The 16,762-nt window shown below is 43.6% G+C and overlaps 1 protein-coding gene across 4 annotated transcripts in view; it reads right to left on the reverse strand.

Annotated features, from left to right (window-relative positions):
* Positions 1-466: 466 nt before the first annotated feature.
* The window catches only part of abl2 (c-abl oncogene 2, non-receptor tyrosine kinase), a 37,654-nt gene continuing 21,358 nt past the window's right edge, over positions 467-16,762 (reverse strand). For 2 of the 4 annotated variants that reach the window (XM_080431879.1, XM_080431878.1), the window contains exons 3-11: positions 12,086-12,381; positions 10,583-10,855; positions 10,234-10,318; positions 9,856-10,033; positions 9,546-9,730; positions 8,879-9,031; positions 8,463-8,552; positions 8,073-8,255; positions 467-5,827 (exon numbers count right to left, since the gene is read on the reverse strand). In XM_080431879.1, the coding sequence (XP_080288005.1) occupies positions 4,008-5,827; positions 8,073-8,255; positions 8,463-8,552; positions 8,879-9,031; positions 9,546-9,730; positions 9,856-10,033; positions 10,234-10,318; positions 10,583-10,855; positions 12,086-12,381 (3,263 nt within the window). In that variant the 3' untranslated portion in view covers positions 467-4,007. The remainder of the gene's footprint in view (positions 5,828-8,072; positions 8,256-8,462; positions 8,553-8,878; positions 9,032-9,545; positions 9,731-9,855; positions 10,034-10,233; positions 10,319-10,582; positions 10,856-12,085; positions 12,382-16,762) is intronic. The other 2 variants (XM_080431881.1, XM_080431880.1) reach the window with 2 other exon arrangements.

The raw sequence follows: 16,762 nt of genomic DNA on the forward strand, positions 1-16,762 counted from the left end.
CCGACTGATATGTCTATATATTATGGAGATCTCATCCCTTTAATGACCATATATGGAGATCTCTGTATCTGTCAGTCCATGTCACTTTTATGCCCATATATGGAGATCTCTGATGTCTGATCTCTAAAACTCATTTGTTGTCATCAGACATCAGATAAATGAGCCCTCACATGTGTAAAACTATACAAAATAAACTATTAACCTAATTATTTACACTGTAGTACAGTTCAATGAATATGTGTTTAAAGTCAGTCCCTCATACAATCTAACAAAACTGTTGGCAAGCGGGCAAAGAATGAATATTTTTTTAACAACTTTATTTGTTAACATCTTTATTATTTACATTAAGTTTAACACTGATAGGGAGAACTTCACAGTAATATATCATATGTGAGCTTTAAATAAAAAAACACACAAAATAGATATTTTTACAATAAAAAAGTTAATATGTTAACATCTCTGCCATTTTCATCCCTGTTTAGATTCACATATTTTGTGGGGTGTGTGTGTGTGTGTGTGTGTGTTTGTGTGTGTGTGTGTGTGTGTGTGTGTGCGCACGCGCGCTCTCTCATTGCACTTGTACAAATGAAGAAGTGGCCTTTGGTATAATGTGTACAAATATGTTCTCCAGCACTGTTCTGACTAAATAGGAGAGACAGACTCAGAGAGACTCTGAATCAAAGAGAAAGAAAAAAATAAACATATTTTAAATACAGGCAGCATAAATAAAGGGAACACCCAAGACTGACCATAAGAATGAGCAGAAAATGGACAGAAACTGATTAAGTTTGTGGTGAGCTCGCTCAAATATTAGAAGACCATGGTTTGGCTTCAGAAAACAAATCTAAGTTGAAAACAAAACATTGGCACCAAATCGATTACCTGACAACATATGACTTGATTGAATGTCTGCAGCATTTATGTACCACTTCTTAAACCAAGCACATCTATCTATCCAATAAGTCCAAATTGTAAACAAGTATAGTGCTGGAATTCAACATATACCTTCACCAACTGACCAGTTTACTAAGCAGATGCACATTTTATGATGGAGATGGAGTTGATTTTGGGGAAACCTGTTTCAAATGATGCACTTAAAGAACCAAAAGTTATTATGCAGGCAAAGAGGCCAAATTAGTACTAAGAAATCATGAAGCATATGACAGACAACAAACGTTAGTTGCAGATCTTTTTAATTGATCAGATTATGTGACTACAGAGCAGCTTGGGGTTAGTGCACCAGAGACTCATATTTGTGTCATTTTTTGGAGAGGCAACACTAAATGTTGCCACTGTACAAACAGAATCTTACGGCCACAAATAAATTATCAAATAAAAAGGAGACAAATTGCACTTTTTTCAAGTTTGAGACCAAATAAAGTTATCACATTATCAATCTCATGGCAAGCATTAGTCATCTGAAAGATTCCAACACATAAGGTAATGCTGTAATATTCCATTGCCATAACTCCATAAATTATTGTCGTAATAGTGCACTGTACATAAATGATTTTTTCACAAAAAGGCACCATGAATCGTCACTATGTATCTAGTAGAGGAAGGGGGGGAAAAAAAGAAAGAAAAGATAATGGCATATTTTGTTATTTGAACCTCACAGTGAAAAGGAATGCCAGTTTGTTTCATAACATCCTGTTTGGCAGAAGTAGGACATTTCACTGACCAGAGGCACACATGCTGAATGAAGTGAATCTTATGGCCAATATAGTAGTAATATTGGGATGCAATGTGTTAATGGACAATTGTGTCCGACATCTTTTGTTTTATTCTCAGTGTACATTTAAATTTGAGCCAGGAAAGAACACAACAAAAACGCAAACCTTATTGTGGACCTATTGACATGGAAGCTTTTCACTGTATGTGTAGGCACGGTGCAACATTATGTTGGTAAAATCGTATCATTTTCACATGACCCAAGATAATCAGAAAACAGCAGATGCTTCAGTACTCCATGTACAGATTAATAGCAATGCGACCAAAATATTAACCATGGGCAAATAAATGCAACAGGACAAAATGGCACCTTCTTTCTTATGTGAGGAGAATTCCAGACTCTTGCAGAAGAAGAACATTCTCGCTGGTTCAAAACTTAAAAGCAGAATAATACATTCATAAAGCAGATAACCAGATGGGTTTGGGATGGGCCTCAGCCTTGCAATACATCTCTTCAGTCAAAACATTGCACTGAACAAATGTGTGACCACACATAAAACTCTTGTTTCCTGGATATGAAATAAATCAAATATTTACATAACTTTTTTTCTCTCCAAAATAGGACTGTGCTTTTAATTAAAAAATAATAATTTAAAATTCAAGTTCATACATAAAGACATTCTAAAAAGCATTTGTTTTTCTTTTAACCAAATATTGTACAAATCACTCATGTGCTGAAGACATACTGCAGTTTTGTTGAGAGACTGGTTATTGTACTATGCGTAGGCTGATGTGTTTTTGCAAGAGCGTTTCTGCATTGAATAAGCTGAGGCACTTAAGCCTGATTTATACTTCGTCGTAGGATGGAGTATAAATTAAGCATAAGGCCACGACATGGCTCAAGGGAATCCAGCAATGTCCATACTTGGAAGGACACTTGTAGAAATACGGTCCCAATTCACCTCTTCATGCGCTACCATGTGCTCTCTCTCTCTCTCCTCACTCTCTTCTACTTTCCAATAAACAAGATAGAAACTATTGTGCAACGAAACCAGGACATAAATATTGAAATGCTTTGGGGATTAACCATTTCTTCCCCATTATTGTGGCACTGTTACAGTGAGAACTGTTAGTCAAGTCAAACCAGAACAAAGATAAATGTTGTGAATATTATACTATTTACCACACTCTTCAACTAGTAGGGGTGGGAAGGATTTTTGATTGTGATTTGACTTAAGCAATACATTTGATGAGCATGCATTTGGTATTGTTGAAAGGCAACATTTTCTCATTTGAACCTACTTATACACATAAAAAGAAAAATGCTCAATGGATTTCTTCAAATTACCACATTTTCCATTGTCTCTCATCCTGTAGACATGTAGGAATTTCAGCCAGAAAAAATAATTTCAGCAGAGAAGCTCAGAGCCCAAGATTTTAAACCAGGTATTAACCAGATACCATTAGGTCAAAGGGTACCAATATAGGCCGTTTTTGGGAACTCCTTGATTAAGATTTAACCATTCTTTTCCTACAGAAACAATGGCGGTAAATGTCAATTGCAATCTATCAAATTGAGTTACTTCAACATCAACAGCCATCAAGAATATTATTTGTTGAATCCTGTACCTGCTGAATCCCACCCCTGTACTAGCTTTGAAAAATATGCATTCAGTCAGTTTGTTCCCCAAACACTCACCAAAATACTGTAGTGTAAAACAAGATACTTTCACTGGATGATCCCCATAGTTGCATGCAGCATTTCAATTTATCTGTCAGGGAAACTGGCACCTAGAATGTTCAATGAAGATGGAAAGAACCACCATTAATCTTGCTCAGTGTATGACAGACTGACTGACACTAACAGTATGAGCTTATTCTTTAACGACTCTCCTGGCTGACTACACACAGCTGATGCACTCCACATTCAGGCAACAAAAACGGCCTTTTCATTGCAGACCAGTTGGAGACTGTGTGTGTGTGTGTGTGTGTGTGTGTGTGTGTGTGTGTGTGTGTGTGTGTGTAGTGTATGTATGTGTGAGATTGCGTGTGCGGCAGAACATTTCATGGCATGATTTGAACCACATTTAGTTTGGTATAAACAACACTTTATATGTACAGGTCAGAGCAACAGTATCGTCCACACTGGCATAATTATGAAACAGTCCTCTGTAAACAATAAAACGTTTAGCAATTTGTAGTGATTTCTCTGAGGTACGGTTTGAGATTCCTCTCATTTTGTCCCCCAAAAAGCTGTCTTTCCAACCAGGATCATAAAAAAGGGAAGTGGTCCGTCAGGTAGTGTGAGGGGATTAGAGTTGGTCTCGTCTCAGTGGCTACCTCTGCACCACATCACTAATCTCCTTGATACAACTGTGCAGGTTGTCCAAAGCAGGGCTGGGCCCCAGACTGCTCGACCCCCCGCTTCCAGACGAGGAGGCCCTCAGTTCCTGCAGGTTGAGCTCCAGTTTCCCCACAGCCTCCCGGAAGGCAAACTTGTTCCTCATCTGAGGGATGCAGTCCACATAGCCTGAGCAGTAGTCTAGCAGCTGGTGACCGGCATCCAGCACCTGGCTGCTGGAGGTGCATTCCGAGCTGGCATGGAGGGCGCTGCTCAGGCACTCGGCGCACTCCAGCAGGGCCTCGCGGCTCACCCGCTCCGGGGGCACCCTCTCCGCTTGCTGCCTGGTCCGCCGCAGGGCCACCTTGGAACCAGTGGAGGGTGCCGGGTGTGAAGCTGTGGCATTGGGGGTCGCACCATTAGCCAGTTTGGTAGGAGTTGTGTTGTTGTTTGTGGTGGGAGAGGACGAAGGTGCGGGAGGCACTTGCGGTGGTGGCACGGACGGTCTACCTGACCCTCCTCCTGATGTTCGCCCTGACCTATGACCCTTCAATGTGTCTCCGTTTACCTCCACAGGTACTCCTCCTAACTGCTCCTCCCCGTCGCCACTGTAGGAGTGCTGGAGGCTGCGCAGGGTGGGAGGGGGAGGGGGAGCGCATTTAGGTTTGACCAATCGCGGCCGGTCTCGGTCCGCTTGGTGCTCGGAGAGCAGTTTGAAGCGGTTGCCCTGAGAGTCTACCCCCACCAGGTGCACGTCGGCTGGGCTATGCTTCAGTGTCGGTGAGATCAGCACCGGGACCTTGTGATTGTGCGGCGGGGCTCCCGCAGCAACCGGCGCCCCCAAACCCGTTTTAGAGGGCGAGGACCACCCCTGATGCCTGTCTTGCCCCGCCCCACTCTCCTCTCGCCCCTCCCTGACCCGAGACAGGCCGTCTGATTCCCCCGACTCGCCTCCCACCCCTGGCGCCCTAACCCCACCCGCCGTGCCTCGGGGTAGCAGCTTGGCTTTGGGCCTCTCCCTGATTTGTGCCGTCCCCTCGTCCATCCTCCTGAGCAGGGCCTCAGAGGGCCGTGCTGCGCCGTTCTCCGGCTGGGAGGTGGTGGAGGCAGTCCTCTCCAGAGGGGGCTTCGTAGTACCGCGGTTCCTGGGTAAAGTCAGAGCCATGCGCTCCAGGTCAGGCAGCCCGGCTGACATGGAGGAGGTAGAATTAGACCTGGGGAAAGGCTTGGGCCCTCCGACCATACCGCTGCCATCGTCCGAACAGGTCGACTTCCCCGTCCGTAGTCCAAGGGTCTTTTTGATGAGTCTAGGGGTGAAGAAGCCAGCCAGGCCACCCCAACTACTGCTGCTTCCCACCTGGGAACCAGGGCCCCCACCAGGCTTCTGTCCGAAAGTGGCCCCACAGCAGCGAGACTGGGCCTGGGCGGGCTCCCCAAGGGAGTGGGAGGGAGAAGGGGAAAAGCCCCCGAGGGTGTCTGTCGGAGAAAGGGGAGGAGCACTAAAGGCAGCCGTGGGCTCATATTTCTTATGAGGCTGGGTCTCCATCTCCCGGAAGGAGCTGCTCCTCTTGGGGGGCGTGGGGAGATTCTGTTGTAGCTGGGAAGACGGAGAAGAGGAGGAAGAAGAGGACGAGGAGGATTTCTTCTTCATGAAGGAGCTGAAGAAGCCTGTTTTTCGGTCCCGGGTAAACGTGCCCGTGTCCTGCACGTCCTCCAGAAGATTGCTGGGAGATTTATCTCGCGGCTGCTGTTTTCGCGGCAGGGCTGGTGAGCTGCCCGTTCGACCGTCTCCTCCCAGCAGAGTAGACGCCAGACCTGGAACAAGATGGTAAGAGTTGGTTGAAGGTTGCGTTGTTCCAAAATGGGGAAATGTGGTTTACGACAGGGTATTAAATACACAGTATATGCTAACAATAAAAAAAGACAATACATTGCATTAACGTGCAGAAAAAGGGGGGCACATCTGTAAGATGTTTTGTGTAATCAAAGTAAATTTCAGTCTGCTAGATTCAGACAGAGGTAGCGTAAACCTTTGGCCTGAAGCAGATAGTTCTCTCCACAAAGGGTGACAAGGGCAGTCGACTTTGCTCAAATATTTATGTAGACAAATCAAATGAAAGGCAAGACCAAGATAGATTAAATATAGCAATATATCCATCTTCACTCGTTATCCTTCTTAATATCCAGCTAGAAATATGCTGCACATGCTACTGTATATGCCCCTGGGATCTTTCAGGCTTTCAATCATTCGTTTTATATATGAAATTATGCATTGTCATCATTCACCCTGTCAGACAAAAGTCTAAGTAACGGAAACAGAAAGAGATATTTCCATTCTCCCACTAAAAGACATTACTTCCCTCCTAGGGGACTTGTGAGGAGAGGAGGAAAAACATTTCAGGAGACGATATGGAAATCTTTTGAGACTGTGCCAGATGAACAAACTGAAGCCAATATGATGGACTTTCATCTTAAGCTCATGCAAGATGGGATGATAAATACACCCCAGGGAGCAGATTCGTAATAGATAGATACCACTACCAGGATGAGTAAACATGGCAAACAAAAAATAATCCATTCTCTCACAACATGGGATATTGCACAAAATAGTTTTAAAAGTTTTATTACCAAGCTAAGCTAGTATTGATAAGCTCAGGAATAGTGGGATTTAATCATTTCCACTGACAGGTTTTTATTGGAGGCAAAACGTTTATGTTTTGGGTTTTGTTTTAGATAACTCAAATCAAATTCCACCAACCGAACTGGGTGGCAATAAAAGAAACTTAGATGATGCAGGCACTGCTTTAACATTTCCCTGCCTCATTTTTTCCAACGTAATCTTTTCTGATTTACATCAGTGTCTATGGAAAACGAATAAGGAGCCCGTTTTGGGAATGGCACTGGCTCCTGACTCTTTAATGGCGCTTAGGACTTTAGGAAAGTTTCTGTATTACAGTATGTTGACTCAATGAACCAAAAATTGTGTGTGTGTGTGTGGGAGGGGGGGGGGGGTGTAAATGTTTTTGTTCTGTTTTTTGTAAAAAGAAAAAAGTTAAAAATTCAAAAGAAAAGAAAGTAATTAAGTTTAAAAGTTAAAACTCCATATTCCAACAGTAAATATTGCTATGGAGTGTTTATTCAGTAACAGGCGTCTCCCCATCTTTCCAGTTCTTATGCAAACAGAAAGTAAACTTTCAGGCTGGAATACCAATTTTATCCAATCAGGAGGGAAAACGACACGAAGATCATTTATCAGCTTCAGTTTCATAGTTTTCCAGTTCCAATTTTGTCTAACCAATGTTTTTCACTTACAATTTCACTTGCTTATCCTATTTCCTGTATAAATTCTATCTCCTGATTGGATAAAATTGTTTTCCCGACCTGAACATTTATTTTCAGAGCTGGAGAGACGGGGAGACGCCGAAAAACTGAATTTTCCGTCTTTTTCATATCATGTAAACAAAAAACAAACTTTATTCATATAATAATAACTAAACCACAGAGCAAACTACAGAAAGTATTAGCATACCAGTAGGTACATTTTTAAAACTGTAGATGAAAAAGCTCTTCATTCATCACCTTTATTCAAATCACAGACAATCACATTTAATTGGAATGGTTTTCACAGTTTTATTGGGAAATTTCACACTGGAATCTGACCCTGCTTTAGTAGTATTTAGCTATGGTTGGACACAGCAACTTGCATTTACTGTTATGCATTGTAAGGCCTGATTCATAGATGCGTGCCGGAAATAGCCGATCTACAAGCTTGTACAGTAGATCCAGCTTGTAGACCGGCTATTTCCAATGTCGCAACATGATGCGCGACCATGTGTAAATCAGGTATAACTGTGGTGGTAATGCTGTGTCAGTGAAGTGACAGCCTGAACTGGCTCATTCTAGATGTACAGTAGTCAATGCCAGTGAGCAGCTGGGACAGGTGGTCAGTCTGCCAGGTCGATGACTGCCATTCTCTTGAGGCGGTGAGCCTTGCGCCGCCGCAGTGGCTGGTCCGATGTACCTGCAGGAGGATGACTGGTTGTACCGTTGCTGGCTGTACCTGAGTGACTGTGTGTGCCGTGATCCGTCCGTCCCTCCAGACCACCCTCGATGTTCTCTTTGTTTTCTGTGTGCTTGCGGAGTGTGCGGCACTTAGAGGGCAGCAGGGGCGTGTCATGACCGAAGGAGTGCAATGGCCCCCCATGACCTGTAGAGGCAGTCTTGCACAGCTCCTCGGCTACCTCTGCAATGGTTGAAGGGGAGGAGAGTTCAAAACCCAACCCAACTTAACTACTTAACATAACATAGATAGCAACGGACGTTAATTTTATTTACATTGTAATGACTTTACCTTTTAGGTTTCATCATCAATTGCCAATAAACTAATCAAAGCTAAATATTGAATCCTTATTGTATACCATCAGAGCTCCTGAGTGTCACGTTATCGTACCTTCAGAGATACTGGAGTCATGGAACATGGTCTCGAAGGCTTGGTGGGTCTCAGCAAATGAAGGCCGGTCCAATGGGCTCCACTGCCAGCCTGGTGAACACACATACAGTATAGGAAATTACAGTCACTCACACACACAGCACACTGGGTCACTGTAGACTGAAGACTTCACATACAAGTATTATAGGTGCAAACGTTCATTTTATTCAATTATCTTAAAATCTTGTGTACAGGATGAAGTGTAGGAACACTAATCTTGTTCTTCCTTTGCAAAAAAAGGAGGGGATGCAGCATCCAATATTTTATGAATTTCCCATGTAATGAGAGAAGCCTTTGGACAGGATTCAAATCAATGCACTCAGTCTATGGTAATTCCTTTGCAACCATTTGGTCAGGTAGGTATGGCGACTACTTACATGCTCTCATGAGTTCGTAGACCTTAGGGGGACATCCCTCGGGCTGCTCCATGCGGTAGCCTTTCTCCAGCAGGTCATAGACTTGAGACAGGTCGATGCCCGGGTACGGTGACATCCCATAGGTAGCAATCTCCCATAGAAGCACCCCGAACGCTGCAGGGAAGAGGATTAAGAACATTAAGACCTGAAGAAGCATCTGTGTCATTTTTTTATTTGAGCTAAAAAGCATTATTTTACACTTTGGCTATTCAAAAATAGCAGATCTACAAGCTCATAGCGCGGCACCGAGTGCCGCGCTACAAGCTTGTAGATCTGCTATTTTTTTAAAATTGTGAAAATGTGTGCAAATCTTTGCATATTTATTCTTTTAAAGCAAACATTTTTATCTCAAATCGTTGCTTCTGGGGGTCCCTGGAACAACATATTTTGAGATGGGGGTCCGCGGCCAAATACATATCATTTTGGGGGTGCTTGACATGAAAAGATTTGAGCACCACTGATATAGAAACATACGTTTTTCAGAAAACTGTTGGGATTTTGAAGACATTTGTAGAATCGGAAACCCAAGCCTTAATGGGTTAAGAACATTAAAAAGTTAAGGATAACATCAATTATCAGTGAGTAGTGTGTGTGTGTGTGTGTTGTGTATGTGGGTTTCGTTTCTTACCCCAGACATCAGACTTAATGGAGAAGGTGTTGTACGCCAGGCTCTCAGGTGCGGTCCATTTGATGGGGAACTTGGCGCCGGCGTGCGCCGTGTAGGTGTCTCCAGTCATCAGCCTGCTCAGGCCAAAGTCTGCTACCTTCACCACGTGGTTCTCCCCAACCAAACAGTTCCTCGCTGCCAGGTCCCTGAGAGAGGAACAGAGATTTCAAAACGCACTCGTTCACATAGAGTTAAGTTACCTACTTCCTCAGCCTGAAGTGGAATCAAACTCCAGCAGGGGACAATAACAAATGAACGCGCTGGCCCATACCTGTGAATGAAGTTCTTCTTCTCCAAGTACTCCATGGCGGAGGAGATCTGCGTGGCCATGTAGAGCAGCACCACAGCATTCACTTCTTCCCTGTTGCACTCTCTTAAGTAGTCCAGCAGGTTCCCGTGGGGCATATACTCTGTCACTATGTAAAAAGGAGGCTCTAAGGTACACACACCTGGGGAGGGGGAAGCGGTTAAACAGAAGTCAGAAAACAACCGCCAACTGCTGATTAGAATGAAAGGGCTATGCTAATGATTCTAGAACAAGCCGAGGTACCTAAAACAAGCGGAAGAAGCCTTGGGTGGCATAACGCCTCATACTATAATGGTAAAATAAAACCTAGGCTCCCAAGTGAGTTTGCTTCCGAGTACTGACCTAGTAGTTGAACCAGGTTTGGATGTTTCACCTCCTTCATAACCGCTGCCTCCTTCAAGAACTCTTCTACCTCCATGGTGTCTTCCTGTCATAGGAAAATAAAATAAATACAATAATTAGTTCATATGAATTTAGATTAACCTAGACATGCAGTTGCAGAATTCAGCCAGTAGGTGGTGATGTGTAACCAACATTGAAGCTTTCCCCAGTCAGTCACAGCTGAAAAGGCTGCAACCATGCAGAAACCTCACTTCCAATTGGTAATAAATGGGACAGAAGTGCGATTTCTCTCTCAAGCGACAAATGCCATTTAAAATCCACATCCAAGCTACGGGAGGCGCCTGCTAACCTTGAGTGTTTTCACAGCTACGGTGAGGTTGTACTTTTTCCACACGCCCACATACACCTCGCCATACTGGCCCCCGCCCAGCTTGTGCTTCATGGTGATGTCGGTGCGCTCCATCTCCCACTTGTCATGGATGGGCGACACGCCGTAGACCGTGGGCTTGTTGCACTTGGGCGCCGGGTAGTGCAGCGTGGTCACCAGGCCGTCGGCCACGGTCGAGTGGTGGTGAACCAGCTCGGCCAGGGTGGCAAACCGGCTCTCAGCCGTCACATACACCTGGAAGGGGGACAGGGGAGAAGAAAGGATGAAATCGGGTAGAGCCATGTTAACTCATTGAGTGCCAATGACGTCGTTTGACGGCCGTTTTCAGTGTGCCATTAGTGCCAATGACGTCTTTTGACGTCACCTAAACATTTTTTTTTGCAAAATATTTTTTATCTCAAAGGAACTAGGAGAAAACGATTTTCAAAAAGTTAATGCTCCATCCACTTCAATGTTAAAATGTAAACGGAGTAAAAAAATCACATTTTTCCATTTTTCCTGCCTGTGGCACCTGGATCAACAAGCTTGAAATAAGCCTGGCAGTGAATGAGTTAATTATAACCATAATCCTAATCCATAAAAGCAAGACTAAACCTAAATAAATTCAATTGAATTCAATCCACTGAGTGGACTTGACAAACAAAAACCTCAGACTGAATTAACACATCGGGTGCCAAACACGGTCTGAACCGTGTTTGCGCAGAGTAGCGGTCCGGTGCCGAACACGGTCCAGACCGTGAAATATGTCTTTTTGTTTTTTTCGTTTTTCTCCACACGGGCGGGGCTAGAGCAGCTCTGGGAGTACCCATTGTGATCTTGAGAAGGATAGGCCAGATAGATCACCGGAAAAACAAAAACATGGCTGCCATCCACTTCCTGTCTATTTCCTTCTTTAAAACACCTATATCTCCGAATCTGTTTCCGGTGGGGAAAACCGGTCATGCGCGATGCGCGATCCCCCCCCATTGTAACTCGCGAGTGAAATGTTATCGTTCCAGGCTGTAGCCAGGGTCATCGCGCAACATGAATGGATGTTTTTTTTTACATGGATTTGCTCCTCGTGGAGTCTAGAGCTTTAAACAGCAAAGCGCAGTCAATGGGGAGAATGCTGGCACCCAACGTAAGTTGTTATGAAAAAATGCTGGCACCCAATGTGTTAAAAGCAAGAGAAAAAAAGGGTGAGTCTTTAAATTTAATTTAAAATTGTCAATGGTGGGACAGGTAAAGTACAATGGTAAAGGCACACACTGCGCAGAATTAAAAAAGGGAGAGGAAGATAAGTTTATATTAAAAAACACCAGAGTTGCGCAAAAATAGCATTACGATGCAATATGTAGTGAGCTTGTAGATCTGCTATTTCTACATTTTCACCTATAATGCCCCAAAATAGAGACACCACTTTGAAAGTGGCTAACTCCCTAACCAGGACAGCGCACAAAAACACCGGCTCCTCCCAGCGCCTACCTTTCCATCGGAGGATGTGTTGATCCGGTAGTGGTACACGCGGCCTTCGTAGCGCAACGAGATGGACAGTTGCCCCGGGCTGCTCTCACTCTCCCGCACCAGGAAGCTGCCGTTGATGAGGGACGAGAGCAGGTACTCGGCGGCGCTGCGCGACACAGGCCCGTGGTACCAGCTGTGCTTCTCCAGGCTGTTAACGGGCGTGATGTAGTTGGAGGGCACCCAGCCCTGACCGTTCTTAGAGCGCACCTCGCTCCACTCGCCATTCTGGTTGTAGCCAAGCACGCGCAGCTTCTCGCCTGGTTCGACGTGAGAGGGGAAAAACAGATGGACGCTTGTTAGGTGATGCTTGTTGGTGTGATGTGAAGGTCAAATTCCATTCGTGCTCCAACAATAAAAGCACAACCTTGAACCTTTAACCTTGCTCCCATCAGGCGGACACAATCGTGCCATGAAATGTCCAACGAGCCATTTGATGAATAGCTTCTTTCCAAGTGTTTATACGCATACTTAACAATTCTATATGGTCTACTCTGCAGACAGTTTTATATTTAGTTTATTATACCGTTTGTTTGCATTTTATGATTATACTGTACGTGTGTTTTACACTGTACATGTTTAGTTGAGCTACAGACTTTATTTCAAATTAAAGTTACCACAGATGGAAGATAAACTTCCCTCTGTCTGTCCAGTGATTTGATGAGCCGTCGCTGGGCTTGATGTTATTGAGAGCATTGATCCTTAATAAGAAGGACCCAGTCCCTTTAGAGCAAATATATGCTAATGTTGTGTGCCTTAACTGATTCACTGCCAATCACGTAGACCTACGTGAACCTATTTAAAGCCGCCACGTGCCAATCGCGTAGATCTACGTGAACTAAAAAAAGATTTTTTTCTTTTTTTTTGACCCAAAGACCAAGGAGATATGATTTTTCGAAGATCTAGACTCCTATCCACTTCCTTGTTAACTTAAAACTTAAAAAATCTGTATCTCGGCTCCTGAGTACTTTTTTTTTTCCAATGAAAAACTCTGGCACTGGCTAAAAAAATATGAAAATACCTCTGGCAGTTAATGGGTTAAGGGAATTATTTCAAGTATAAGTATAATTCAAGTACTGTAGTAAGTAGTCTTGGGAACCTATGGTTCCCTGAGCCATGTGGCCCATAGGGCAGGAGCCTATTTCCTGTGTCTGTAGCGTGAGGTGGCTTGATGTACAAGTACAGATCCCCCCAGCCATGATGTAGTACACCCCCTGGACATGAAGCTACTATGTCGCAGGGAATCAGGGATATTTGTAAGTAACACAAAACAAAAACTTTCATCCAGCAACAGATGCCATCTTATATCTCCTTTCAACTGGGTTGTCCAAAAACACAGATACAAATCAATCCAGGTGTAGATGATAGCATCGTCAGCGTATAGCCATGGTTACAACACATCCATAAACAGATAACACATCAGATCCACAAGAGGACAAGAGAGACATAAATGTGCCTCCCACTGAAACTCCATCAAAAGCAGTGGAACAATGACAGGGCAGGGCATGCAGCATATCTCTCCGTCATAGAGGGCTTGGCCAACTAGGCATGTAGGGACTCGGTCTGTTTGGTTGCATGTTGACGTCAAGTGTTGGAGAGGCAAGAGGGAGCGGCAGGCTGGAAGGACGGTGTGGCAACGTGCTGAAGGGGAGATAAATATGACTTTAAAGTCTCTATAAATGACAGCTGCAATTGCTAAATATTTAAGCACTGCTGTACCCTTTAATCTATTTTTTAAAAAATGTATTACTATTAGTTTTAATTGCTTTCAATAGAAATTCTATTTGCTATTATCATTATTGTCATGATTTTTTATCAATTATTATCACCATCATCACTTTACTAGTCCACATCCTGCCATAGGATGGGAGGAATGAGATACTGTATGGGATGGAGAGATAGAAAGGGAAGGATGGAGGGCACTGGCAGGCAGCAGTGACAGCAAGTTGAGCTGGCAGACAGCAGATGGACAGGGTCGCCCAGGGATGGGCACAGGAAGCCCCCAGTCTAACAAGTCATACGATCACACTCCTCCTCAGCTCTGCCTTTTCTTTTCTTCCCGTCTGCTTTCATCTCCTCCACTCGCCTCCTCTCAGACTCAAATCTCAGAAGCATTTCTTCTTTAAATCTGGCCCCCACCCCTGCAAAGACTAATTAACATATTAAAACACAGCTTCTATTCTACTTCCGGAGGCCCAAATGAGAGCCGTGTTTTTTTTTCTTCGTGAGGCCATCACCAAGCAACATCATCATAATCCCCGTTAAGATATGCCCGCCAGGCATGTGAAGAGGAATACCTATATGGGTTGCGTAATGCACCATTAAGTGTTAAGGAATGTGAGAGAGCAAACAGTGCAGTACTCATTTCACTAGCAGAGATCTGCTCTGCTTAGTGACAGAACCACCACCTTCCCAGAGGACATAACTGACCAGTTAACCAGTGATGCCAGTTCCTGTTATGACCGCAACTATCAATTATTTTCTTTTTCCATTCATTAAATAATTCACAAGCATGTTTTTGGGGGATTTCTTTCTTTTAAAACAACTTGATGTAAAATAACCTCTAATTGATTTTTTAAAATAAACTATTAGTTGTAGTAGTTTTTATACTTTTTAGCACAACAGTGCCACACGGAAATGGGGAAATAGCCAGTCTACATCTACAAGCTCATAATTCCTTACATTGCGTTAAGAGCTTGTAGGTCTGCAATGCTTTTTTGGAAATGCTTGGAACTTTCGATAATAACTTTAAATTAATTGTTTCAGTTTTTTCCCAATTAAATCGATTAGTTCAATTTAATGTTGCACCACTAGTTCAAGATACAGTCATAGCCTAATCCTACATTAGACAGAGGATGAAGCAGAGACCAGCCCTCCTACCCACTAGTCTCCTCTGTGTCTGTCTGCAATGTCTGTGGAAGTGGAAACAGTGACTGAGTGCCCGCACAGCCTCACAGTGGGAGCCATGTGTGCAGTTAACCCAGGGTTCTAGCCTGGCCTGACTCCGGTCTGGTTGGACTGGGCGTGGAGAGGAGACAGTGATTAGCCCCAGACACAAGCCTGCTAAGTCCCTTCTGTGTGATCGACCCTCAGGCCGGCTGCCTTCATCCACCTGTTATTATTCCAGTCGATTACATATTAACACAGCCGTTAAGACGAGGCATGCCATGGGAAAGATGGAAAGAGAGAGAGTGAGAAAAGAGAGAACAATCTAATAATGGCATGGCTTCCCTTTGCAATCTGTAGCTGTAGATGGATAAAGAAAGTTACAAGGTGTGCAGCTCAGTGGAGCGCATATCTCTGCCAGAGAATCTTGTGTCAACAATATGATGTCAGATTGACGATGTCCAAATATGGACTTCCACACGGTTCCATATTTGTTCAAGACTGATCGGTGATTTGGTGAATCTCAGGTTAGAAATGTACTAAATGTGAAAAATATTCTTATGTGGGTTGCGACAGACACAGATACATTTGGGGGACATACATACAGTACATACATACATAAGGGATGTATGCGGGTGTGTGTGAGAGAGACATACAAGCCCACATGAATGCATACAGGCCAAAATCTCAAATTCATGTTATGAGTCAGGGTCTAAACATCACTTCCATCCCAGGCAGCTGTTGTGTTAAGTATTAAAATGACGGACAATTAACACACTCTGCTATGTCCAACAACATATTGGCTATGGAGACCAGCCCGGCTGTCTGTGGATACTATTATTAAGATATTTTAAGCTCATTACTCAGGGGTCGGCTTGGTTGACGGGCTAACTGCTGCCGGGGCAAGAGAGACAGCAGAGGCTTAGACTGGGGAGAGAGAGACACATGGAGGGGATTAACAGATAAATTAACTAGGAGATATGGTAAACTGATGGTTATCTTCCTAAAGGTCCTGGGAGTGTTTATATCGTGAGATCAATTAGCATTAATTCAATACGCTGTTTGAGTCATGAGTATATCCAAACAGAATGCAAATATTACGCGGTGATAAAACGACGTAATTTGTTTCCCGAAACGAGGTAATTTTTCACCACAAATAAAAGCATCAACATGCATGAATGAGAAATCAACTATATGAATAGTTTAATGCAAAATATTTGCGATACCTTTTCAAATTGTTTATTCATCATGGTGTGTAAAGACCTTAAGGGTTGTGATAACCTCCCTTCCCCCAGTGCAGACCGAGGGGTTGCAATTCAAAAGTCTATTTCAAATGTTCCAAACTGTTTTAACTTTTTCATCATGATGGTTTGGAAACCTCATCTTGACTTGTAGCACTGCCTTCATGGCTGTTAAAAAGGCAGCTTGTTTCAAAATTGCCAATCTATAACCAAAAAAGTATAAGATAGGGCTTAAGTGATCCTCAAGTGATTAAAACCAGGAAAAGATGATGCGTATGCCATATCACAATATCCCAGATGATATATCTAGTCTCATATCACAATCTATTGATATATTGCCCAGCCCTGTGTGAGTGTGAGAGTATGAGATTGTGTGTGAGTGTGTGAGTGAGTGAGTGAGTGAGTGAGTGAGTGAGAGAGAGACCCTGGAGGAGTGAAAGCTAATGCTGCTGTTGTCAGAGGGTGAAATTACCACGCATGGGCAACCTCTACTGATACCCAGCATTCCTCTGGC

This window comes from Gymnoscopelus braueri (assembly GCF_963280865.1).
Source record: "Gymnoscopelus braueri genome assembly, chromosome: 6".
Lineage (NCBI taxonomy): Eukaryota > Metazoa > Chordata > Actinopteri > Myctophiformes > Myctophidae > Gymnoscopelus > Gymnoscopelus braueri.